The following is a 25,710-nucleotide window of genomic DNA, read 5'->3' as shown; positions in this document are numbered from 1 at the left end:
TCAGGATTTTTTTTTTTTTTTTTGAGATGAAGTCTCACTCTGTCGCCCAGACTGGAGTGCAGTGGTGCAATCTCGGCTCACTGCAACCTTTGCCTCCCGGGTTCTAGTGATTCCCTGCCTCATCCTCCAGATTAGCTGAGATTACAGGCACCTGCCACCATGCCCGGCTAATTTTTTTTGTATTTTTAGTAGAGATAGAGTTTCACCATGCTGGCCAGGCTGGTTTCAAACTCCTGACCTCAAGTGATCTGCCTGCTTTGGCCTCCCAAAGTGCTGGGATTACAGGTGTGAGCTACCACGCTCGGCCCAGGATTTTGTTTTAAATTTGATATGTGAGCTTAGTTTTTTGCTATTTTCAAGTAAGATATTTAGAAGAAGATAAAATAACATTACTGTCTTAGTCTGTTTTCTGCTGCTATAACAGAATAGCACAGACTGGGTAATTTATAAACAGTAGAAGTTTATTTGGTTTATGATTCTGGAAGCTGGCAAGTTCAAGAGCATGGTTTTGGCCTTTGTGCTGTATTTTATATGGTGGGAGGTGGAAAGGCAAGTGGGTATGTCAAGACAGATAGCAAGAAGGGACTTGAACTCACTTTTATAACAAAGTGACTGCGGAGATAGCTAACCCACTTTTGAGAGAACCCATTGCCCTCATGACCTAATCACCACTCATTAGGCTCTGCATTCGTACACTGTTGCATTGGGATTAAGTGTCCAACACGTGAACTTTGGAGGATACATTCAAATCATAGGAATTTCTGTCTGAAAATGAATCCATTCTAGATGAAAGAGAATGAATTTAGCTTCAATGGAACTTTTTAAAATAGGCCTTTTCTTAGGTACTTACAGCTGGTATTATAAAACTTATGTTTCTGTTTGTATAAATTTGTATTTGTATTTCTATTTGTACAAATACAATTACATACTATAGTTCTCTCCTGTTAGACTTTTTTTCTTCCTTGGCATATGTTTCCAAAGGGTGGAATGTTGAAAGTTGGATTAATGACCATCAGCTTTAGTATTCATTGACATGTAAACCTTGTCTGGAAATCTAGATGTTATTTCATGAAAGAAGAAAAAAATATATTCTCATTTAACCCAAAAAGTTAACTTTATATACTTGTGGCTGTATGGGAGCATCCCATTGCTGTCTGTTAACAACCTTGACCTACTCTACCTACATAGAAGTAATTTGTGTTATGATAGGTGTGCTGTACTGACAGATATGCCAAACACATTTGCAAGGGTGTTAACTCATTGAATAAAAACGCTTTTCTCCTCCTTTTAAATAACATTTTTTTTCCTGGTTATAAAAGTTGTACAACCTTACTGCAGGCTGTTAAAAAGGTATAAAGAAGAAACTATTGATCCATTATAATCCTATAATTTAGAAATACTAATTTTCTTTCAAATCTTATGTTTGTGCAAAAACATTTTATTTTTTAATTTATTTATTTTATTTTTTTTTTTTATATTTTAAAAAAAGACAGGGTTTCACCATGTTGGTCAGGCTGGTCTTGAACTACCGACCTCAGGTGATCCGCCCACCTTGGCCTCCAAAGTGCTTGGATTACAGGCGTGAGCCACTATGCCTGGCCAATTTTTTAATTTTTTTAGAGATAGAGTCTTGCTATGTTGCCCAGATGGATCTCCTGGTCTCACGTGATCTTCCTGCTCCAGCCTCTGAAAGTGCTGAGATGAGCTAGCCATGCCCATGGCTAGCTTTTTTGTTTAAAAAACAAAAAAGATTGTATTTAAAATTCTGTAATCCTTTCACATAACAGTATTATTTTGGAGGTTTTAGAATTCCCAGTAGCATTTTAGATTCAGAAAGAAGCCGATTCATCCGCTACTTCATACTTTAGGCAAGAAAAGCATTTCACCTAAATAGAATTTTGAACCTAAAATCTATTTTTCTAACTTTCTATTTAAAGAATATTGTTCCATGCTTTCACAATAGTGATTTTTAATTTTTATATTTTTTATTTTATTTATTTAGAGATGGGATCTCACTCTGTCAGCTAGGCTAGAGTGAGTGCAGTGGTTTGATCCTAGCTCACTGCAACCTCGAACTTCTGGGCTCAAGTTACTCTCCTGCCTCAGCCTCCTAAGTAGCTGGGACTACAGGTGTGTGGCACTGTACCAGGCTTTTTTTTTTTTTAAGGTATAGAAAATTTTAGTGCTTGCATACAAAAATGGCATAGATGTGTATATCAGTGAACATCAAGATTATATTCAGATCATAAATGTACATATATGTACCGATGCCATTTTTGCTTGCAAACAAATAATGGAAATAGAACGCTAAACTGAAAGTTGAAACAAGGGTTTTGGGGTGGGCCCTCTCACTGATTTGTAATTGAATGTATAGTTCATTTTTTCCCCATCTGTTAAGCAAAAGACGATTCTAATGTTAGCAAAACCCACATATCCTGTCATTGATCATTTTTTCCTTCCTTTTTTTCTCTTTCTTTTTGAGACAAAGTCTTGCTCTGTCGCCTAGGCTGGAGTGCAGTGGCGCAGTTTCGGCTCACTGCAACCTCCGCCTCCTGGGTTCAAGCGATTCTCCTGCCTCAGCCCCCTGAGTAGCTGGGATTACAGGTGCACATCACAACGCCAGGCTAATTTCTGTATTTTTAGTAGAGACGGGGTTTCACCATGTTGGTCAGGCTGGTCTCAAATTCCTGACCTCATGATCCACCCACCTCAGCCTCCCAAAGTGCTGGGATTACAGGTGTGAGCCACCGCTCCCAGTATTCTTTTTTTTTTTTTTTTTTTTTTTTTTTCAAAGAGATTGGGCTTCTCACTATGTTCCCTAGGCTGGTCTCAAACGTTCCTCCAACCTCAGCTTCCCAAAGTGCTGGGATTAACAGGCACAAGCCACTGTGCCTGGCCCTGTCATCAATCATTTTAACTTCATGCAAATTGAGTAGAATAAAACTCATCCTTACTGTACCTTATTTGCTTTTGTTTTTTTGTTGGAACCTCCCATATTGCTAAAGTAGACCAAAAGTTGACTTGTAGGAAAAACTGAAAGCAAAAATAGTTTTTCTCTTGTTGCAGTATTTGATGCCCACCATCCAGTCGTTAAAGCCTACTGTTAATGTCTCTCAGCCTACTCCTTTCTGTCCAGGCTTATTTTATGCCATTCTTACCTTAACGGTCTTTTAGTTTTCTCATAGAGTGAACTCTTTACATTAAAATATAATATCTGCTCATGGTAAGTTTAACAGAATATTTATTGATAATAGAAATACTTGTGCCTCAAAAGCAGCTTTATTTTATAAATCCAGCCCAATTAGATTTAATTTGAGAAAACATAAAATGTCTCTCATATTGTTTAAAAATACCATGAGCAGCCAGGCTCAGTGGCTCACGCCTGTAATCCCAGGACTTTGGGAGGCCAAGGTGGGTGGATCACTTGAGGTCAGGAGTTGAAGATCAGTCTGGCCAACATGGTGAAACCCTGTCTTTACCGAATACAAAAATTAGCTGGTCATGGTGGCATATGCCTGCAATCCCAGCTACTTAGGAGGCTGAGGCAGGAGAATTGCTTGTATCTGGGAGGCAGAGGTTGTAGTGATCTGAGATCATGCCATTGCACTCCAGCCTGGGCTGGATTCTGTCTCAAAAAAATTTGAGACAAAAATCTTTGAGACTGTCTCAAAAAAATAAAATAAAATATGAGCTATTTATTTTTTTATTTTTTTTTATTTTTTATTTATTTATTTATTTTTTGAGACGGAGTTTTGCTCTTGTTGCCCAGTCTGGAGTACAATGGCAGGATTTCGGCTCACCACAATTTCTACCTCCCCACAACTTCCGCCTCCCTGGTTCAAGCAATTCTCCTGCCTCAGTCTCCCGAGTAGCTGGGATTACAGGCGTATGCCACTGCAGCCAGCTAATTTTCTATTTTTAGTAGAGACGGGGTTTCTCCATGTTGGTCAGCCTAGTTTTGAACTCCCGACTTCAGGTGATCTGCTCACCTCAGCCTCCCAAAGTGGTGGGATTACAGGCGTGAGCCACTGCGCCTGGTATAAGCTAGCTTTTTGAAGCGATTGTTCGTCATATTTTATTTTGTTTTGTTTTGTTTGAGATGGAGTCTCATTCTGTTGCCCAGACTGGAGTGCAGTGATATGATCTCAGCTTATTACAACCTCCGCTTCCCAGGTACAAGTGAGTCTCCTGCCTCAGCCTCCTGAGTAGCTAGGACTGCAGGTGCACACCACTACCCCCGGCTAATTTTTTATTTTTAGTAGACGGGGTTTCACCATGTTGGCCAGGCTGGTCTCAAACTCCTGACCTCAGGTGATCTGCCTACCTCAGCCTCCCAAATTGCTGGGATTACAGGCATGAGCCATGCCCGACCTCCTCATAATTTTTTAACCTTTATAAGAACCTTTTAAAACCTTTTCTAAAACCCTTTTTATTTTGAACTAAATTTAGACTTACTGAAATTGTGAAATCAAGGTAGAGCTCTTATATACCCTTCACTCAGCTTCTCCTGATAGTAACATCTTACATACGTGGTACATTTGTCCAAATTAAGAAATAAACATTGGTACGTTGTTAACTAACCTATAGACTTAATCTGGTTTCTCTAATTTTTTCACTAATGTTCTTTTAATGTTCGAGGATCTAATTCAGTATACCATACTGTATTTAGTTGTTATACAATGTTAGCAACCTTCAATCTGTGACAGTTTCTCAATCTTTCTCATGTTAGTTATAATGGCTTTAATTTGAACTGTAAATTATTAGAAACTCATTATTATTATTATTATTTTTGGAGATGGAGTTTCCCTCTTGTTGCCCAGGCTGGAGTGCAGTGGTGCAGTCTCGGCTCACTGCAACCTCCGCCTCCTGGGTTCAAGTGATTCCAATGCCTCAGCCTCCCAAGTAACTGGGATTACAGGCATGTGCCACCATGCCCAGCTTATTTTGTATTTTTAAGTAGAGATGGGTTTTCACCATGTTGGTCAGGCTGGTCTCCAACTCCTGACCTCGTGATCTGCCTGCCTCAGCCTTCCAAAGTGCTGGGATTACAGGCATGAGCCACCTGGCCATAATGTTTTAAAATAACAGTATTATATTTGTAAAACTTAAAAAGAATGTAGTAGTTGAAAAAGGTAATTTTAAAAAATTGATATTAATTTCTTGAAACCATAATGTAACTTATAATGCATTTAGGAAGCATTCTTTTCTTTTTTTTTTTTGGAGACAGTGTTTTGCTCTTATTGCCCAGGTTGGAGTGCAGTGGTGTGATCTTGGCTCACTGCAACCTCTGCCTCCCAGGTTCAAGTGATTCTCCTGCCTCAGCCTCTTGTAGCTGGGATTATAGGTTCCCGCCATCACGCCCAGCTAAATATTGTATTTTTAGTAGAGATGGGGTTTCACCATGTTGGCAGGCTGGGCTCCAACTGCTAACCTCAGATGATCCACCCACCTCGGCCTCCCAAAGTCCACTACGTGTGGCCCTGTTTTTTTTTTTTTTTGAGACTCCTTTTGCCCAGGCTGGAGTGCGGTGGTACGATCTCAGCTCACTGCAACCTCCACCTCCTGGAAAAATACAAAATCATGTATATCTTCTACAAAAACAATATGTAAATTCTAAGGTTTTTGTCTTTTTGAAATTGCTTTAAAGAATTTATGGAACTGGTGTTCTGAGTTGGGAAGATCTATAAGGAATTTCTTTGGAGACCATGGGTGAATAATATGTTGTTGTAGGTCCATGAAGGAATCTCTGGGGAGAGTTTTTGTGTTAGGCCTGGCAATGTTAGAGATACATAAAGAGAGCCTGGTTTTCAGTGGTTCTGGAAAATGCTTTAATACAAGTGTAGAATGTTAATAAAGTTTTGCACTTGGATAAACAGCTGGTGATTTTACCACATTTCTAGTTTGAAATGCAATATGGGCTTTCAGAAGTTAAATGATCATCATTTTGCAGGGAGAATTCAAGCTGGATACTAGAGAAGGATCACAAAAGCCCCTTCATTGGAAGAGTTGTATGAAATAATTTTTTGATCTTGGAATTTTTTTTTTTTTGGAGACAAGAGTTTTGCTCTTATTGCCCAGGCTGGAGCCTGGAGTACAGTGGCACAATCTCAGCTCACCTCCACCTCCCAGATTCAAGGAATTCTCCTGCCTCAGCCTCCCTAGTAGCTGAGATCACAGTCGTCCACCACCATGCCCGGCTAATTTTTGTATTTTTTTTTTTTTTAAAAGATGGGGTTTCACAATGATGGCCAGGCTGGTCTTGAACTTCTGACCTCAGGTGATCCACCCACCTCGGCCTCCCAAAGTGCTAGGATTACAGACGTGAGCCACCGCGCCCAGCCTAATTTTTGTATTTTTAGTAGAGATGGGGTTTTACCACGTTGGTCAGGCTGATCTCGAACTCCTGACTTAAATGAACTGCCTGCCTTGGGCTCCCAAAGTTTCGGGATTATAGGCATGAGCCGCTGTGCCTGGCCTGATCTTAGAATTTGAAGGAGAGACTAATATTTCATTGGCAAAAGCAATGAAAAATTACCTTTGTGTATTCTAATACTATAGAGGAGTGGGATTTATTTAGAATGTTTTAAATCTCTTGGGTGCTCCAAGAGTGCATATCACTGATTTTTCTTTTCTTTCCTTTTAAGTGGAAGTTCACTGATGTTAAAGATCATAAGTGATATTGCCTATTTTTTTAAATATCATCCTGTCATGTTTAGTGATCTGTCAAAAGGGCTGTTGCTGTTTGCAATTTTGGCTTCTCTTGAGCCATGCATGGGCTTCAGGAGATGTAGTCTTCACAGTGAGTTGTTATTTGTAGCTGTATTTTTGTTATTGTATAACTTATAGTAATGCAGTATGCTTTTATTAACATAATTTTCTTTTTCTTTTTGCAGTGATTATTTGTTCAAGTTACTTCTGATTGGTGACTCTGGGGTTGGAAAGTCTTGCCTTCTTCTTAGGTTTGCAGTAAGTTAAAGTTGAAATACCTTTACGATTAATGATACAATTAATGCTGTGTGTGTTTTCTAGGTAGACAAAAAAATTAAACAGTTTTATTCAGAATAAGTTAATTCTTCCAGAATTTATGTATTTAAAGCTTCCAAATATACATCCCCAGTGGTATCTTGGACTGTTACATAGAAAAATGTTGTTGCTCTTAAAAGAAATTCAGTGTAGTATGGTTATAAAGTCAGAATATCTAATACTTTTGGTCAAGGTCAAACAGCAGTTCTAACATAGGCAGCAAGATAAAGGGGATAGTTGGCCTGTGTTGAATGTGACTTGATGAAAATAAATCTTCAAGTTAAACTTTAGTAGAATAAAAAGAAAAAGCAGAGCCAGTGGTGCAGTGGCTTATGCCTGCAATCTCAGCTACTTCGGATGCTGAGGTGGAAGGATCACTTGAGTCCAGGAGTTTGAGACCAACCTGGGCAACTTAGCAAGACTCTGTCTCTAAAAATAAAATAATAATTAATAAAAGAAAAAGTAGGGCCTTGGGCAAACTTTGTTGGCCAATGGCATAGTTCTAAATGCTGAAGCTGACAGATAAAGGACTTTGGACTTAACAGAATCCACAATGTCCTTCATAGTCTTTATCAACTACCTTTAAATTTAGAATATGTCGCTTCTTACTATTTAGATCATTGTTTCTCAGAGCATGGACCAAAGACTCCTGGGGATCACCAAGACCCTCTCAGGTAGTCCATAAGGTCAGAATATCCTAATAATACTAAGACATTAGTATTTGTAAGGAAATATTTACTTGGTAATAATACTAATATAAAAGATGTTTGCCTTTATCAGTGTTGACATTGGTTTTGGTGGTACAAAAGCAATGGTGGGTAAAATTGCTGGTGGTTTGGTACACATCAAGGCCGTGCTAAGCCCCAAATTGTACTCATAGTGATGGCATTCTTTACCTCTGTGCACCCACAGGGACAAAAGAAAAGCCCTACCATTTTTATTGAAGAATGTCCTTGACAAAACAGTTAAAAATTTTTTTTTTGAAAAATGTTGATTCATGAATATTCCTTTAAAAATATTTGTGAAGAAATGGGAAGGTCACATAAAGCTTTTTTTTTTTTTAATTTTTTTTTATTTTTAAGACAGGATCTGGCTCTGTTGCTGAGGCTAGAGTGCAGTGGTGCGATCTCTGCCGCCCAGACTGAAGTCATCCTCCCACCTCAGCCTCCCAGGTGACTGGGACCACAGGCATTCACCATCATGCCTGGCTAATTTCTGTATTTTTTCTAGAGACAGGGGTCTCACTTTGTTGCCCAGGCTGATCTTGAACTCCTGAGCTCAATAGATCCACTTGCCTCAGCCTCCCAAAGTGCTGGCAAAAGCACTTTTTACTGCATACTGCTTCGTGTGTTGGTTGTTTGGGAGAGAAGAAAACCATTTGTAGTATTTTGAGTTGTAAGCTGAGCTAACTGCTTTTTTTCCACATGGAAGACCTTTTTTTTTTTTTTGAAATGGAGTCTTGCTCTGTCGCCCAGGCTGGAGTGCAGTGGCGCGATCTTGGCTTACTGCAGCCTTCGCCTCCCTGGTTCAAGTGAGTCTCCTGCCTCAGCCTCCTGAGTAGCTGGGATTACAGGTGCGCACCACCATGCCCGGCTGATTTTTGTATTTTTAGTAGATATGGGGTTTCACCATGTTGGTCAGGCTGGTCTCAAAACACACACACACACACACACTCTCACCCTCTCTCTCTCTCTCTCACACACACACACACACTATATTGATAAGATTGGTATTCTCAGTATATTAAACACATTTGCACATCAATAAGAGAAGACTATTTGTCCTAATGGAAATATGGGCAAGTACATGGGCAGTCAGTTGATAAGAGAAGTAATACAAATCACCAATAAATGTGGAAAAAAAAAACCCTCCACTTTATTTTTAATTAAAGGACTGTAAGTTAAAATTAGATATATAATTTTTATTAAATTGGAAAATATTAAAAATAAGAATAATTCTTAAGCAACTCTCAGTAGGTGGGAAGAATCTAGCTGTAGCCTGAGTTGTTTGTGCTTCAAAGAAAACTCACTCTGGGATACCCACTGCTTTAAGTCAGAGGTTTTCCGGTACTGCCTACATAGTAGAATACCTGGAAAGTATTTTTAAAATGCTGATTTCCATACCCTCAAAATATTAATGGAGACAATTGCGATGAGGACTGTAATAAAGAAATGTGTAATAAAATTTGAGAGCACAGAGGGAAGAATCTCTGTTGGCTGAGGAGTTGGAGAAATTGTTTGGGCACTCAGTATTGCCTGAGCTCAGAATTGAAGGATGAATAAAAAATTGTCCCGTGACCCTAGGGCTGGGAGTAAGTAGGGTTATGCAGAAAGAGATAACTGAGGCTTTTGGGCAGGAGGAATAGTAATGGCTCAGAGGCAAGGGAGTAAAGGTCACTTAGGGATTTACAGTAATTCAGCATTTCTTTCTTTTTTGGTGGTAGTGGGGAAACGGAGTCTAGCTCTGTTGTCCAGGCTGGAGTACATTGGCACCATCTCAGCTCACTGCAACCTCTGCCTCCCGGGTTTAAGCAATTCTCATGCCTCAGCCTCCTAAGTAGCTGGGATTACAGGCACGTACCACCACGCCTAGCTATTTTTTGTGTTTTTAGTAGAGATGGGTTTTACCATGTTGGTCAGGCTGGTCTCGAACTCCTGAGCTCAAGTGATCTGTTCACCTCAGCCTCCCAAAGTGCTGGAATTACAGGCATGAGCCACTGCTCCTGGCCAAGAATTCAGTATTTCTATCTAAGGACCTGGAGGTTAGACATACTAAATGAATATTTATTGCATTCATTTTGTGCTCTACATACTTTTTTTTTTGTTGTTGCTCTGTTGCCCAGGCTAGAGTGCAGTGTTGCAATCTCGGCTCTCTATGACCTCCGCCTCCTGGGTTCAAGCCATTCTCTATCTTGGCCTCCTAAGTAGCTAAGTTTACAGGCGTGTACCACCACACCCCCTAATTTCTGTATTTTTAGTAGAGATGGAGTTTCACCATATTGGCCAGGCTGGTCTTGAACTCCTGACCTAAAGTGATCCGCCCGCCTTGGCCTCCCAAAGTGCTGGGGTTACAAATGTGGGCCACTGCACTCGGCCTCTACATACTTTCTTTAGTACCTGATACTTATTAGGCACTCAGTTATAAAATAACTTTTAAAAAATGAATACCTGATAACAATGAGAGGAGCATTTTGTCATTGCCTTAAAAGTATATGTTCTTTTATCCAGTGATTCTAGATGTGCATTAATATGAATATGTGAGGATAAATCAATATAGTTACCCTGTAGTCCATTTGAAACTCTCTCTGGTCACGTTATAGTTCTCTTTAGACGTCTTTTTTATTTAAATCTCATGCATGAATTGGATGTAGCATTATTAAGACATGCCCATGCTTGTTTCCTGTAACCCGTTTTTTCCTTTCTCTTTGCTGAAGTGTTGTGATACAGATCCCAAACGTGTTATTTCCCCCATACATACTTCAGTATGTATTTCTTCCCCCCAACCTCCTGAGATGGAGTCATGCTCTGTTACCCAGGCTGGAATGCAGTGGTGTGATCTTGGCTCACTGCAACCTCTGCCTCCCAGGTTCAAGCGATTCTCTGCCTCCTACCTCAGCCTCCCGAGTAGCTGATACTAAAGGTGCCTGCCACCACCCCGGCTAATTTTTGTATTTTTAGTAGAGACAGGGTTTCACTGTCTTGGCCAGGCTGATCTCAAACTCCTGACCTCGTGATCCAGTCCCATTGGCCTCCCAAAGTGCTGGGATTAGGCTTGAGCCACCACGTCCAGCCCATATTTCTAAAAACAGTTTCTTATAAAATTACAATGCCATTATCAACGTACAAAATACATTTTCCATTTGGTTGTTTTGTTGTTAGTCTTTTAATCTAGAGTTTTATACCTTCCCTTTTTTATTTATATATTTTTCATGTCATTGACTTTTTGCAGAAACTGGAGCACGTGTCCTGTAGATTGTCCAGTATTCTAGATTTGTCATTTTGCTTCTTTGTGATTTCCTTATGCTTATTTATTTATCCCTCTTTCTGTAATTAGAAATAAGACCTAGAACTGCACTATCCTTGTAGTAGCTGCTAGCTCTATGTAGCTATTTAAATTTAAATTAATTAAAATTGAAAACATTGGTGGCTCACACCTATAATCTCACACTTTAGGAGGCCAAGGTGGGAGGATTGCTTGAGCGCAGGAGTTCGAGGTGTCAGTGAGCTATGATTGTACTCTAGCCTGGGCAACATCGAGACCTTGTCCTTTAAGGGGAAAATTTGAAAAAATTAAAAATTTAGCTTTCTTGTTTCACAAGCTGCGTAGGGCTAATGGCTACCGTATTGGCTAGCACAGCTTATAGAACCTTTCCATTGTCACAGAAAGTTCTGTTTGGCAGTGCCGTTCTAATTAGACTTGATTTGATTAAGGTCCATCTTCATTGGCAGATTACTTCTTAGGTGGTGTTTTGTGTTTCACATGATGATAGCCTGGTCTGTTCATTCATATATCTTTTCACAAGAAGTATTTTCACTTAAAAGTACGTTTTATTTCCATTCTGAATAAAATTTCATGGCAGGTACTTGAGAGAATCAGTTATAATTTTAAAAGTTTAGCACTGGGTTAAAAAATTGGTGAGAAACATATATTCACAGGAAAACTTGTACACAAATGTTCATAGCAGCATTATTCATAATAGCCAAAAAGTGGAAACAACCCAAATTAGATGTCCATCAATTTATGAATGGAAAAAATGTGGTATATTTATACATGTAATATTATTCAGCCAATAAAATGGGCCAGGCATGGTGGCTTACACCTGTAATCCCAGCACTTTGAGAGGCCAAGGTTGGTGGATCACTTGAGGCAAGAAGTTCAAGACCAGCCTGACCATCATTGTGAAACCCTCTCTACTAAACATATAAAAATTAGTCAGGCATGGTGATGCATTCCTGTAATCCCAACTACTTGGGTGGCTGAGGCATGAGGATTACTTGAACCCAAGAGACCACAGGTTGCAGTGAGCCGAGATTACAACACTGCACTCCAGCCTGGGCAACAGAGCAAGACTCTGTCGTGAAGTACTGATGCATGCTATAACATGGATGAACCTTGAAAACATTATGCTAAATGAAAGAAGGCAGACACAGAGGGCCACTTAAATGATTCCATTTATATGAAATGTCTAAAATTGGCAAATCTAAAGAGCTAGAAAGTAGATTAGTGGTTGCCAGGGAGTGAAGGCAGGTTCTTTCTGGAGTGATGAAAATATCCTGGAATTCATAGTTATAATTAGCAACCTTGTGAATGTGTAAGAACCACTGAATTGTCCACTTCAAAAGGGTAACTTTAATGTTATGTGCACTAAAAAAAATAAAATCATAACAGGGAAACAAGATTGACTTCTAAGAAAAAGTCCATTAAGAGTGGAATGAAATGATTGTTTTGTGGTGAATAAATTGGGTGGATGGGTTGTAAGAGTTTTGCCGATTAGTGATTAGAAAAATTATTCATAGCATGGACTCAGTCGCCCATGCCTATAATCCCAGCACTTTGGGAGGCCAAGACGGACGGATCACCTGAGGTAGCCTGACCAACATGGTGAAACCCTGTCTCTACTAAAAATACAAAAATTAGCCAGGTGTGGTGGTGGTTGCTTGTAATCCCAGCTACTCTGGAGGCTGAGGCAGGAGAATTGCTTGAACCTGGGAGGCGGAGGTGCAGTGAGCCGAGATCGTGCCATTACACTCCAGCCTGGGTGACACAGCAAGACTCCATCTAAAAATAAAAATAAAAATTATTCATAATCATTGAAAATATAAAATATTTTTCTATATGATGTATGTAAAGAATTTGCCAGGTTGGGTGCGGTGGCTCATGCCTGTAATCCCGGCACTTTGGGAGGCCGAGGCTGGTGGATCACCTGAGGTCAGGAGTTCAAGACCAGCCTGGCTAACACGATGAAACCTTGTCTCCAAAAATTAAAATAAAAGAATTTGCCAAGAGAGGATTTTTGGGAAAGATAAAAAATGACTATTGAAGAGATCTTAAGCAAAGAAGAAACTACGGTTAAGTAGTGCTTTATAATCAGAATATGAAGTAAGTACTGAAAGTGGATGGAGTGGATATTGTCAGCACGTTATGCTTTATAAATTTTGTTTATAAACTTGGACTGTAGATAAAAGTAAACATGATTCTTTTTATCTACTCTTGAACAACATTTTTTTTTCACTTAGACTTGCATCTGCTCCCCTGAACAATAATTTTAATTGTTAATTATTTCCCCCTTCAGGATGATACATATACAGAAAGCTACATCAGCACAATTGGTGTGGATTTCAAAATAAGAACCATAGAGTTAGATGGGAAAACAATCAAGCTTCAAATAGTAAGTGACTTTTGGCTAGAATTTTTTTTTGAATTCATTTTGGTAAATTTGTAAAGTATTATTATTTTACATATATTTAATATGCTAACAAAATTGAATGTAAAATGTCTTAAGAATCATGTACTTAAGATAGAATGGTAGAATAAGAATTATTTATATTAAAAATAATGTTTTCAAAATTAATTAAGCCTCATTGAATTTTCTATTCGTAAAGCGAGAGAAACTCATGTTTTAAGTCAAACTTGGTCCTTATCTTTTTCTTGTAGGGAAATCTAAGTTTAAAATTACCTTGTCACCCCCCAAAAAAAGATTACCTTGTCCTACAGTGAAAGTGTTATGGACCATTTTCTGTTCGTATTTTTTAATACTGTGCTGAGTGCGTGAAACATTAAAGGAAACCTAGGAAGAGATTCTTCCTTTGTGGCTCAGTTGAAGAGAAGTATTTATTTAGTTCTGTTCTAAGTATTTATTTAGTTCTGTTTTAAGTATTTATTTAGTTCTAAGTATTTTTATTAGATATAGTGTGCACCAACTCTGTAGAAACGTAGAATTTTGTTGGAAAGGAACATCGTTTTTGTGACATGTTCATTTTACCACTCAAAAAAATGAATGCTGCAGAATTTAATGACTTGCCTACAGTTACTGGTAGAACCAAGTAACTGAAGCTCTGTCTTCGATATTTTGTGTCCCTGTGCCATCCTATCCCCTTTATCCATCTTTACACCTCAGCCCCCAATTAAATATAGGCAATTATAATAGTTGTGTCTCTTCAGTATGGGTCTGAGTCCTATCAATGTGGTCATATCTATGGTCTTTTAAAAAATAAGTCTCTCAGCATTTTTCAGAGTAGGCTATTAGCATGATGTAACACAGGAAACCAGTGACTGCCCCTTTTCATGGAACTGATGACACATGGAACTAGAAGGAGTCCTGTATTGGGAGTCAGAAGACTTAGATTTGTTGACTTGGTTCTGGTGTTTACTTGTTAGAGAACCATGGGTTTGTGTCTTGGGGGAGAAGTCTAAAGTAACCCTGAGACCCAGTTTCCTTTCTAAAATGAGTGTGATGACACCTGATTTACTAATTTATAAGATAGCTGTATAAATCTAATCGCTTTGTGTATGTGACAATATATGTGAAAGCCTTTGTAAAATTTTGGGCAGTATATACTGCTTATGATATGGTGTTACTATGATATGATGTGCCCAGATAAACGGGTGTTCGATGGGTTAAGTTGCTCCTTTTCGTTATATGATTCTGATGAGGAAAAGAAGGTACGTGACAAAATATAGGTGAATGTGGATATTGATACAAGTAAACACACTTGATGTGTCAGATTAGGATTTGCAAAGATTCAGTTTTCAGAAATAGCTTGAAATACTTTCAATCAGCGAACAAATTACCTTCCACATTTTTTCCCACTATGAGTACAGTGCCAGCTTTTTATTTGGCATCATAAAGAGTACATAAAGATCTACCCAAAACTGTAGTTTAAACTACTGTAGTTTAAAGTTCTGATATGGAGTTATGATATCATGATATTTTATATCATGGTCTTCATAAGATATGGGTGTGTATTTGTGTGTGAAACATTCATGTTTTGTTACTTTCCTGTGGCTGGAAGGGAGCTTATAGGACACTCTTAGTTTGTCTTTCATCTTTTTTTTTTTTTTTTTGACAAGGAGTCAGTTTTGTTGCCCAGGCTGGAGTGCAATGGTGTGATCTCGGCTCACCACAACCTCCACCTCCCAGGTTCAAGTGATTCTTCTGCCTTAGCTTCCCAAGTAGCTGAGATTACAGGCATGTGCCACCATGCCCAACTAATTTTTCTGTATTTTTAGTAGAGACGAGGTTTCTCCATGTTGGTCAGACTGGCCTCGAACTCCCAACCTCAGGTGATCTGCCTGCCTCGGCCTTCCAAAGTGCTGGGATTACAGGTGTGAGCTACTGCACCTGGCCCTGTCTTTCATCAAATAGGAATTTCTTTTCCATGCCTGCGGCCTCTTTTTGAACATTTTGTTTGTTTGTTTTTGTTTTTTTATTTTTTGAGATGGAGTCTTGCTTTGTCTCCCAGGCTGAAGTACAGTGGTGCTGGCCTGTAATCCCAGCACTTTGGGAGGCCGAGGTCAGAGAATCACTTGAGACCTGGAGTTAAAGACCAGCCTGGTCAACATAGAGACTCCATCTCTACCCAAAAAAAAAAATTAGCCAGATGTAGTGGTGCATGCCTGTAGTCCTATCTCCTCAGGATACTGAGGTGGGAGGATCATTTGAGCCCAGGACTTCAAGGCTGCAGTGAGGTAAGATTGCACCACTGTACTCCAGTCTTTGTGACAGAGTGAGACCCTGTCCCAAAAACAAAACAAGGCTGGGCACAGTGGCTGGCCGGGCATTGTGGTTCACACTTATAATCCCAGTACTTTCGGAGGCCAAGGTGGACAGATTGCCTGAGCTCAGGAGGTTGAGACCAGCGTGGGCAACATGGCAAAACCTCATCTTTGCAGAATATACAGAAAAACCACAGACAGATCACTTGAACTCTGGGCAACATAGCAAAACTCTGTCTCTAAAAAACACATAAATCAGCCAGGCATGGTGGTGTGTGCCTGTAGTCCAAGGTACTCAGGAGGCTGATGGAGGAGGATTAATTGAGCCCAGGAGATGGAGGTTCCAGTGAGCCGAGATCACATCTTTGCACTCTAGCCTGGGCAACAGAGCGAGACCCTGTCTCAAAAAAAAAAAAGGCGGGGTCTTTCTGTGATTGTTCATTCATGAGGCTTTATGAAAATATCTACATTACACCAGGGACTTGGAGGTTACAGAGATGAGTAAAACATAGCCCATTAGGAGGAGCTCTTATTTCAGTGGGAGTGACAAACATGGGAAAAAATTACTCTGATTATGAAGGTAATGAGAATTACATACAAAGGAAAGTACCGTTAGTACTATTAGGATTTAGAGTCAGGAAGGTTTTCAGAGTATCAGGGAAACATCAGCAGTTTTACTCTTTCTGCTGGACCTGGTGCATGCGCTAATCTGTTCTTACACTGCCACAGGGAACTGACCAAAACTGGGTGATTTATTGAAAAAAAAAAAAGGTGTTTAATTGACTCACAGTTCCTCATGGCTGGGGAGGCCTTAGGAAACTTACAATCATGGCAGAAAGGGAAGCAGGCATGTCTTACATGGCAGCAGGTAAGCGTGTGTGTGAAAGAAGCGAAGGGGGGCCGGGCGCGGTGGCTCATGCCTGTAATCCAAGAACTTTGGAGGCCAAGGCTGGCGGATCATCTGAGGGCGGGAGTTCAAGACCAGCCTGACCAAAATGGTGAAACCCCGTCTTAAAAACAAAAAGAAGCGAAGGGGCAAGAGCCCCATATGAGACTGTCAGATCTTGTGAGAATTCATTCACTATTGCCTGCATGGGGGAAACGGCTCCTGTAATCCAATCACTTCCCTTACTCAGCACGTGGGGATTACAATTTGAGATGAAATTTGGGTAGGGACACAGAGCCAACTCATCAGTGCCTATAGTCCCAGTTACGTGGGAGGCTGGAGCAGGAGGAACACTTGAGCCCAGGAGTTCAAGATCTGCCTGGGCAGCATAGCAATACTTCCATTTCATAGAAGAAAAAAGAAGGAAATTTTACTTTTTGGATGCCATTGCTTATTTTAGTCAGCTATAATTTCTTGTTGACTTTTAGTAATAAAGCAATTTATCCTCTTCTTTCTTTGTGAAAGGGTTGGTGAGCAGGGAAGAAAAGGAAACTTATTTTATTGAGCAGCTTCTATAGTCAGGCACATTTTGCAAACATTAGTTCATTTAAACCCCTTTAACAGCTGAACAAGGTGAATGCTGTCTAGCATTTACAGATGAAGAAACTGTTAGGTGACTCTAATAGTAAATAACCAGGAACCTGAATTCGATGTTTTGAAGTCAGGGTAGCTTGATTCTAGAGTTCTAACTGCTTCCTCCAAGGATACACTGAGACTTTGAGCCTCTTTTTTTAAAATTTTTTTTTATTATTTTATTTTTATTTTTATTTTTTAAAGACAGGGTCTCACCATGTTGGTCAGGCTGGTCTTGAACTCCCGACCTCAGGTGATCTGCCCGCCTTGGCCTCCAAAGTGCTTGGATTACAGGCGTGAGCCACCACGCCCGGCCGAGCCTCTCTTTTTTTCTTTTTTGAGACAGAGTCTTGCTCTGTCGCCCAGGTTGGAGTGCAGTGGCATAATCTCAGTTCACTGCAATGTCTGCCTCGAGGGCTTAAGCTATTCTCCTGCCTCAACCTCCCGAGTAGCTGGGACCGCAGGCGCTTGCCACCACACCTGGCTAATTTTTGGATTTTCTAGTAGAGACGAGGTTTCACCATGTTGGTCAGGCTGGGCTCAAATTCCTGAGTTCAAGTGATCCTCCTGCCTTGGCCCCCCAAAGTATTGAGATTACAGGTGTGAGCCACTGTGCTGGGCCTTGAGCCTCTTTATTGATTACTATCTATTCTTTTGAGCTCTCAGGCTTAGTAATCTGGACAAAAGAAATAAGGCTCGTGATGATTTGTATTTTTCTTTATTTGCTTTTTTTAGATGAACAGTTGTTGACATATTGTCTTTTTTTTTTCTAGTAGTAGAGTATGTTAAATTATAGACATTTGATATTTTACTCCAAAATGCTTCAGTATGCATCTCTATTTTGTTATCACATTAAATAGAACTGACATTAATTCCTTAATACCCAGCTCATCTTCCAGTTTATGCAAAATTGCAACTTGTTTTTAGCTCCATGTTGACTGGGTCAGGAAAAGGAAGCGATTTCACTGCATACTACTGAACTTTATTTATTTTTGTCTTTGAGACGGAGTCTCATTCTGTCACCCAGGCTGGAGTGTGGTGGCACGAATCTGTAATCCCAGCTACTTGAGAGGCTGAGGCAGAGAACTGCTTGAACCTAGGAGGCAGAGGTTGCGGTGAGCCAAGATCGTGCCACTACACTGCATCCTCTGCCTCCTGGTTCAAGTGATTCTCCTGCCTCAGCCTCCCGAGTAGCTGGGATTACAGGCGTGCGCCACCATGCCCGACTAATTTTTGTATTTTTTAGTAGAGATGGGGTTTTACCATGTTGGTCAGGATGGTCTTGATTTCTTGACCTTGTGATCTGCCCGCCTCGGCTTCCCAAAGTGCTAGGATTACAGGCGTGAGCCACCATGCCCTGCCTTTTTTTGTTTTAAGTTTTGTCACGCCCTGCCTTTTTTTGTTTTAAGTTTTGTCATTTAAAATCGTAGGCTCAGTGTCAAGTTTAGAGTTACGCTCCATAACTTTATAGCTCCCTCCCCGAAAGACTGTTATATCTTAGTCTCCACTTTGCTTAGGCTTTGTTTAATAGTAATCATTTCGTTATTTTTCCATTACTGTTAATGAAGATGTTGCCTTTTATCAATATATTTTAGAGGAGTAGGTAGCTTTTCTGATTATTCAAAAAAAATTTTTAAGAGGTCATGGTCTAAGAGCACTTTTTTTTTTGAGACAGAGTTTCGCTCTTGTCACCCGGCTGTAGTGCAGTGGCTCGATCTGGGCTCATTGCAACCTTTGATGCCTGGGTTTAAGTGATCTCCTGCCTCAGCCTCCCAAGTAGCTGGGATTATAGGCACCCACCACCATGCCTGGCTAATTTTTTGTATTTTTTTTCTTTGTCCTTTTTTTAAAATCTTTATTTGTATTTTTTTCTTACTTTTTTTTTTTTAACAGCACGATGCTGCCAGTGAATTTTTTGTATTTTTAGTAGAGATGGGGTTTTACCATGTTGGCCAGGCTGATCTTGAACTCCTGACCTCAGGTGATCCACCTGCCTCGGCTTCCCAAAGTGCAGGGACTACAGCAGTGAGCCACCGCACCCAGCTTAGGAGTACTCCAACAAAACGATCATTCCCCTTGTTAAAACCAAGACTTCGACCAGTGTGGTGGCTCACCCCTGTAATCCCAACAATTTAGGAGGCTGAGACGGGCGGATCACATGAGGTCCGGAGTTTGAGACCAGCCTGGCCAACGTGGTGAAATTCTGTCTCTACTAAAAATACAAAAATTAGCCTGGTTTGGTGGCAGGTGCCTATAATCCTAGCTACTTGGGAGGTGGAGTCAGGAGAATTGCTTGAACCTGCCAGGCGAGGTTGCAGTGAGCTGAGATCGAGCCATTGCACTCCAGCCTGGGAGGCAGAGTGAGACTCCGTCTCTAAAAAAACCAAAAAACAAAAAACAAAAACAAGGCTTTTTACATCTAAAAATTGAGTTTGCTTCTAGATGTTTTGTTTTTTAAGAGATAGGGTCTCCCTCTGTCTCCATAGGCTGGAGTGCAGTGGCACTGCAACCACACCCTCCTGGGCTTAAGCAATCCTCTTGAATAGCTGCAACTACAGGTGTGCACCACCATACCCAACTAATTTTTTAAATTTAGTTGAGACTGGGTCTTGCTATGTTGCCTAGGTTGGTCTCCAGTTTCTGGTCTCAAGTGTTCCTCCTGCTTTGGCCTCCCAAAGTGCTGGGATTACAGGCATGAGCCACTGCACCTGGCTAATAGTTTTTTTTGTTGTTTGTTTGTTTGTTTTTGAGACGGAGTCTCTGTTGCCCAGGCTGGAGTGCAATGGAGCTATCTTGGCTCACTGCAACCTCCGCCTCTTGGGTTCAAGCAATTCTTCTGCCTCAGTCTCCTGAGTAACTGAGATTACAGGTGTGTGCCACTACACCCAGCTAATTTTTGTGTTTTTAGTAGAGATGGGGTTTCACCATGTTGGTCAGGCTGGTCTTGAACTCCTGACCTCATGATCCGCTTGCCTTTGTCCCCCAAAGTGTTGGGATTACAGGTGTGAGCCAGCACACTCGACCCTAACAGTTTTTTTAAAACCCAGAACTATAATGCAGTGAAGTCAGCCTTTGTTTTGGAGTTTGAGTCTAAATGGTTGAAGTGCAGTAAATTGCTCTTAAAATACATTTTATAGAAGTATTTGGAATCAGGCTGGGCACGGTGGCTCACGCCTATAATCCCAGCACCTTGGGAGGCTGAGGCGGGTGGATCACGAGGTCAAGAGATCGAGACCGTCCTGGTCAACAAGGTGAAACCCCGTTTCTACTAAAAATACAAAAATTAGCTGGGCATGGTGGCGCGCACCTGTAGTCCCAGCTACTCGGGAGGCTGAGGCAGGAGAATTGCTTGAACCCAGGAGGCGGAGGTTGCGGTGAGCTGAGATCGTGCCATTGCACTCCAGTCCGGGTAACAAGAGCGAAACTCCATCTCAAAAAAAAAAAAAAAAGTATTTGGAATCATCTTCCTTACATTGTTTTCTCTAGGATGAAGACAACACCTGGCCAGGCATGGTAGCTTATACCTGTAATGCCAGGACTTTGGGAGACTTGAGTCAGGAGGATTGCTTGAGTCCAGGAATTTCAGACCAGCCTGGGCAATATAGCAAGACCCTATCTCTATGAAAAAAAAAAAAAAACTTAGCCGGGTTTGGTGGCATGTTCCGTAGTCTTAGCTACTCAGGAGGCTGAGGTGAAAGGATTGCTTGAATTAGGGAGATTGAGGCTGCAATGAGCTCTGATGATGCCGCTGCACTCAGCCTGGATGACAGAATAAGACCCTGCTTTAGAGGGGAAAAAAAGACAGCTGCTTGAGATAGTTAAAGTTCTGTCTTGACTAGTAGTTACCTGAATTAGGTCCCTGCAGTGCTTTTAATCATGGTAGAATGTGCTGGCAAGTAAGTTTGTCTTATATGGGGGAGTTCTATGTTCAAGAGCTTTAGGCCAGTGGCATACCTAAACACAGTGTTAAAGGTGGTAGGGAACGTGAAAAGTATGACATAGTTCCTGCTGTCAACAGCTTGTAATTTTAGTATCATTATCGCAAGCTCAATTGTAGGTACTACCTTTTCTGGACTTTCAGGTACTTATTACCATGCGATTTAGTGGTATGAGTTGAGGACTAATGTTTCTATATCACATCCTGATAATCTCCACAGTTATGAAAACTAAACTATTTTCTTTCCCTCCTACACTTTTCCTCAACTTTATTTTAATGGATTTGTTTGAATTTCTTGATTGTTTTGTAATAGTGGGACACAGCAGGCCAGGAAAGATTTCGAACAATCACCTCCAGTTATTACAGAGGAGCCCATGGCATCATAGTTGTGTATGATGTGACAGATCAGGTAAGTTTCAAGAGGAGATTGTGTTACAGTGACAAAGTAGGAAGTCATTATTCTATTAATGTCAGAATATTTGTTTCACAAGCCATCAGTATTAATTTTATGGCAGAAAATTTTGTCCACTCTCAAATATAAATATGAATCACTTAAAAGACATTTGTTTTCCTGTAATAAATAGAACATTAGTAATTAGTTTTATATTTGTTTTCAAGGGATTCCCATTGTATTTATTATCAACTAAATAACTTTGATCAAATAGCCAAGACACTAACATATACTGCAAGAGTTTGTAGGGATATCGTGAGGTGCTTGGTTTATACTGTGTTCTTGATGTTAAGTATCAACAGGAATATGGACTGGTAATTAGAATTTGTCCATCCAAATGGCCAAAAGTGGGATTAGGAGGTTTCTGCCTGTGGAAGATGTGGTTCAGAAATAAAGGATTTGAATAGGAGAGGCTGTAGGAGGATCTTAGTATGAGAATGAATATCTGAAGATTAGCTGTGAGAGAAGGCAGGGCAATGGAGGGAACAATGTGGAACAGTGTGAAGCATGTGGTCCAAGGACCATAGTTTTTTTTGTTTGTTTGTTTGTTTGTTTTTTGTTTTAAATCAGAAACTTAGATTTCATTGTCCTTTCTATCAAAAAAGGACAAAGATAAACGTTCAAAATTGGAATTTCTTTTTCTTTTGGCAAATGTTAAATCTTACCTCAAATATGAAATCATAGTTAATTAGAGATAACTTACATGTAGACATTTAGATTCAGTGCCATTAGAAGTGCTGGGTGGATGATATCTGCAGGAGAAAAAAATGATGCTGGTTTCAAAAATCTTTAGTCATATTATCATGAAAGATTTTTAAATGAAAACATTCCTCCTCTAAATATGACTGGAAAAGAAAATGAGTATCTTTATTTAATAATATCTTTTGACATCTCTAGTAACAGTAGGTCATCTTATTCATAAACCAAAATTTTATCAAATTTCAGGCTGGGTGTGGTAGCTCACACCTGTAATTCCAGCACTTTGGGAGGCCAAGGTGGGTGGATCACCTGACATCAGGCCAACATGGCAAAACCCCATCTCTACTAAAAATACAAAAATTAGCTGGGCGTGGTGGTGTGCACCTGTAATCCCAGCTACTCAGGAGGCTAACACAGGAGAATCGCTTGAACCCAGGAGGCAGAGATTGCAGTGAGCTGAGATTATGCCACTGCACTTCAGCCTGGATGACAGCAAGACTCCGTCTCAAAAAAAATTTTTTTTTCCGAATTTCAAAACCAGGTTTTTTAGTACATTTAAATTGCATATTCCAAAACAATTGGGTTTGCCTGAGTTGCAGTTTAATTTTAAGCTGTATTTCCTTTTCAAATAGGATATTTTCATCATTAGCCTATAAATTCTAGTTTGTCATCATTTAGATATTTATAGTCATTTTAATATATCTGTATATGACCAGTTACAGTGGCTAACGCCTGTATACTCAGCACTTTGTGAGGCCAAGGTGGGCCGACTGTTGGAGCTCAGGAGTTTGAGACCAGCCTGGGCCACATAGTGAAACCTTGTCTATACAAAAAAATGAAAAATTAGTTATGGTGGCATGTACCTGTAGTCCCAGCTATCCAGAGGGCTGAAGCGGGAGGATGGCTTGAGCTTGGGAGGTGAAGGGTGCAGAGAGCTGTGGTTGTGCCACTGCACTCCGGCCTAGGCGACAGAGCGAGACTGTCTCAAAAAAAAAAAAAAAAAAAAAAAAAAAAAATCCCTTCACTCCTTAGGAGTGGTTATTTTGTAGCTAATGTTGTCTCACTAGCTCTTTGTTATTTGTCTATTAAGTCAGGAAGGATGTTTCTGTTCATTCCAGAACTGTATTATCAAACTTTCAAATGTCTTTTTAGGAGTCCTTCAATAATGTTAAACAGTGGCTGCAGGAAATAGATCGTTATGCCAGTGAAAATGTCAACAAATTGTTGGTAGGGAACAAATGTGATCTGACCACAAAGAAAGTAGTAGACTACACAACAGCAAAGGTATGTTTCAAGTTTAATTTTCATACTGAATTTGAAGGTGAATTATGTATGGGTTATACAGTCATTCTGATGCCACAGCCACCTTAACTTTAAAAAATATGTGCACTAGAATATTCTGACAGTGACAATTTGTGTAGCATCTATTTGGATCCAGTGAACTTAGTTCCTCACGCTCCATTGTGGATGGTAGAAATGCACTAAGAATTACTGGAAAAGATTTTTCAGTGTTAATTGTGCTTCATTATTCTCTTAGGAATTTGCTGATTCCCTTGGAATTCCATTTTTGGAAACCAGTGCTAAGAATGCAACGAATGTAGAACAGTCTTTCATGACGATGGCAGCTGAGATTAAAAAGCGAATGGGTCCTGGAGCAACAGCTGGTGGTGCTGAGAAGTCCAATGTTAAAATTCAGAGCACTCCAGTCAAGCAGTCAGGCGGAGGTTGCTGCTAAAATTTGCCTCCGTACTTTTACAGCAACGAATTTGCGATCTGAACCCAAGTGAAAAAACAAAATTGCCTGAATTGTACTGTATGTAGCTGCACTACAACAGATTCTTACCGTCTCCACAAAGGTCAGAGATTGTAAATGGTCAATACTGACTTTTTTTTTATTCCCTTGACTCAAGACAGCTAACTTCATTTTCAGAACTGTTTTAAACCTTTGTGTGCTGGTTTATAAAATAATGTGTGTAATCCTTGTTGCTTTCCTGATACCAGACTGTTTCCCGTGGTTGGTTAGAATATATTTTGTTTTGATGTTTATATTGGCATGTTTAGATGTCAGGTTTAGTCTTCTGAAGATGAAGTTCAGCCATTTTGTATCAAACAGCACAAGCAGTGTCTGTCACTTTCCATGCATAAAGTTTAGTGAGATGTTATATGTAAGATCTGATTTGCTAGTTCTTCCTTGTAGAGTTATAAATGGAAAGATTACACTATCTGATTAATAGTTTCTTCATACTCTGCATATAATTTGTGGCTGCAGAATATTGTAATTTGTTGCACACTATGTAACAAAACAACTGAAGATACGTTTAATAAATATTGTACTTATTGGAAGTAATATCAAACTGTATGGTGATAAGTATTGTTTTAATTCTTATGGTTAAAGGGAAACAGAGCCTTACATTATATTCAACACAGCCATTTGTGTGTGCACAGTGCAACTAAGGCATTCAAGACCTATTGTAGAGCAGCATCCAGTATTTGCTTTCTAGATAATACACCCAATAAAATGACTTAGACTTCTGTGCTGTTTAGGGATTTAACCAACTTTAGTGGTTCAGGGAGCTCAAACTGTATGGAAAACAAGTTTAGAATGTATGCTATGCTATCTAGCCCATTATCTCTGATCCTTCTCTAAAACAATCTGAAATGGCTTCATTGATCAATATTTCATGAATGCATCAGTGGTACAGGTGGAAAGCAGCACACCTTTCCTAATTGGCAAATGATCAGACTAACGTGCTGTTTTTCTTCCATGCTTTCAGTCAGATTCCACTATTTTATCCTCCGCAGTTGCTTAACTTGGTGTTGGAGGAGGGTTTCAGCATTAAGATAGGACGCAGGAAGTTTATTGCTCTAATTTTAGAAATTATATCCCTAAAAATTAAAACATGAATACTGGATGGTAATGATAATTGAGGGAAATATATTTTGATGACATTTTGCATGTATGAAGATTTTCTTAAATAGGACCTTCAAGATCCTAGGGGTTTGGTTTTGTTTGTTTTTTAATTGTGAGGAATGAAAAATCTGCCCACGCTGGCATTTTAAGGTGACTGAGGTCAAAGGTTGTTTCTTAGGTTGAAGTAGCATCCAAAACATTCTTCACACAGGGGCTTGGGATATGGCTGCTGGCAACACATTTTGTTGTGGGCTCCTTAATTTCATGATAAAATTTAAGCTAAAAACAAGCCAAAAATTAATAGGTTTTTTAATTTTTATTTTTCACTAAACAGGCAATTGAAATACATGGTACAAAAATAAGTGGTAAGATAATTGTAAAATGAAATGGACAGAATAAATATTCAATTTTCCATCTATGAAAATTTCACAATAAAAATCATAGTTTACTTTGTA

The 25,710-nt window shown here is 39.8% G+C and overlaps 1 protein-coding gene across 1 annotated transcript in view; it reads left to right on the top strand.

The window, feature by feature from the left end:
• RAB1A (RAB1A, member RAS oncogene family) overlaps positions 1-25,710 on the top strand; it is a 40,622-nt gene extending 14,912 nt beyond the window's left edge. The window contains exons 2-6 of the mRNA XM_064364184.1: positions 6,894-6,966; positions 13,316-13,411; positions 21,508-21,603; positions 23,497-23,628; positions 23,882-25,710. Coding sequence (XP_064220254.1) covers positions 6,894-6,966; positions 13,316-13,411; positions 21,508-21,603; positions 23,497-23,628; positions 23,882-24,079 — 595 coding nt within the window. The 3' untranslated portion in view covers positions 24,080-25,710. The remainder of the gene's footprint in view (positions 1-6,893; positions 6,967-13,315; positions 13,412-21,507; positions 21,604-23,496; positions 23,629-23,881) is intronic.

Source organism: Aotus nancymaae, unplaced genomic scaffold (genome assembly GCF_030222135.1).
Source record: "Aotus nancymaae isolate 86718 unplaced genomic scaffold, 86718_ANA_hifiasm-v0.15.2.pri h1tg000057l, whole genome shotgun sequence".
In the NCBI taxonomy this organism is placed as follows: Eukaryota; Metazoa; Chordata; class Mammalia; order Primates; family Aotidae; genus Aotus; species Aotus nancymaae.
The sequence above is the reverse complement of the archived record's forward strand: the minus strand, read 5'-3'. Positions and strand labels throughout refer to the sequence as shown.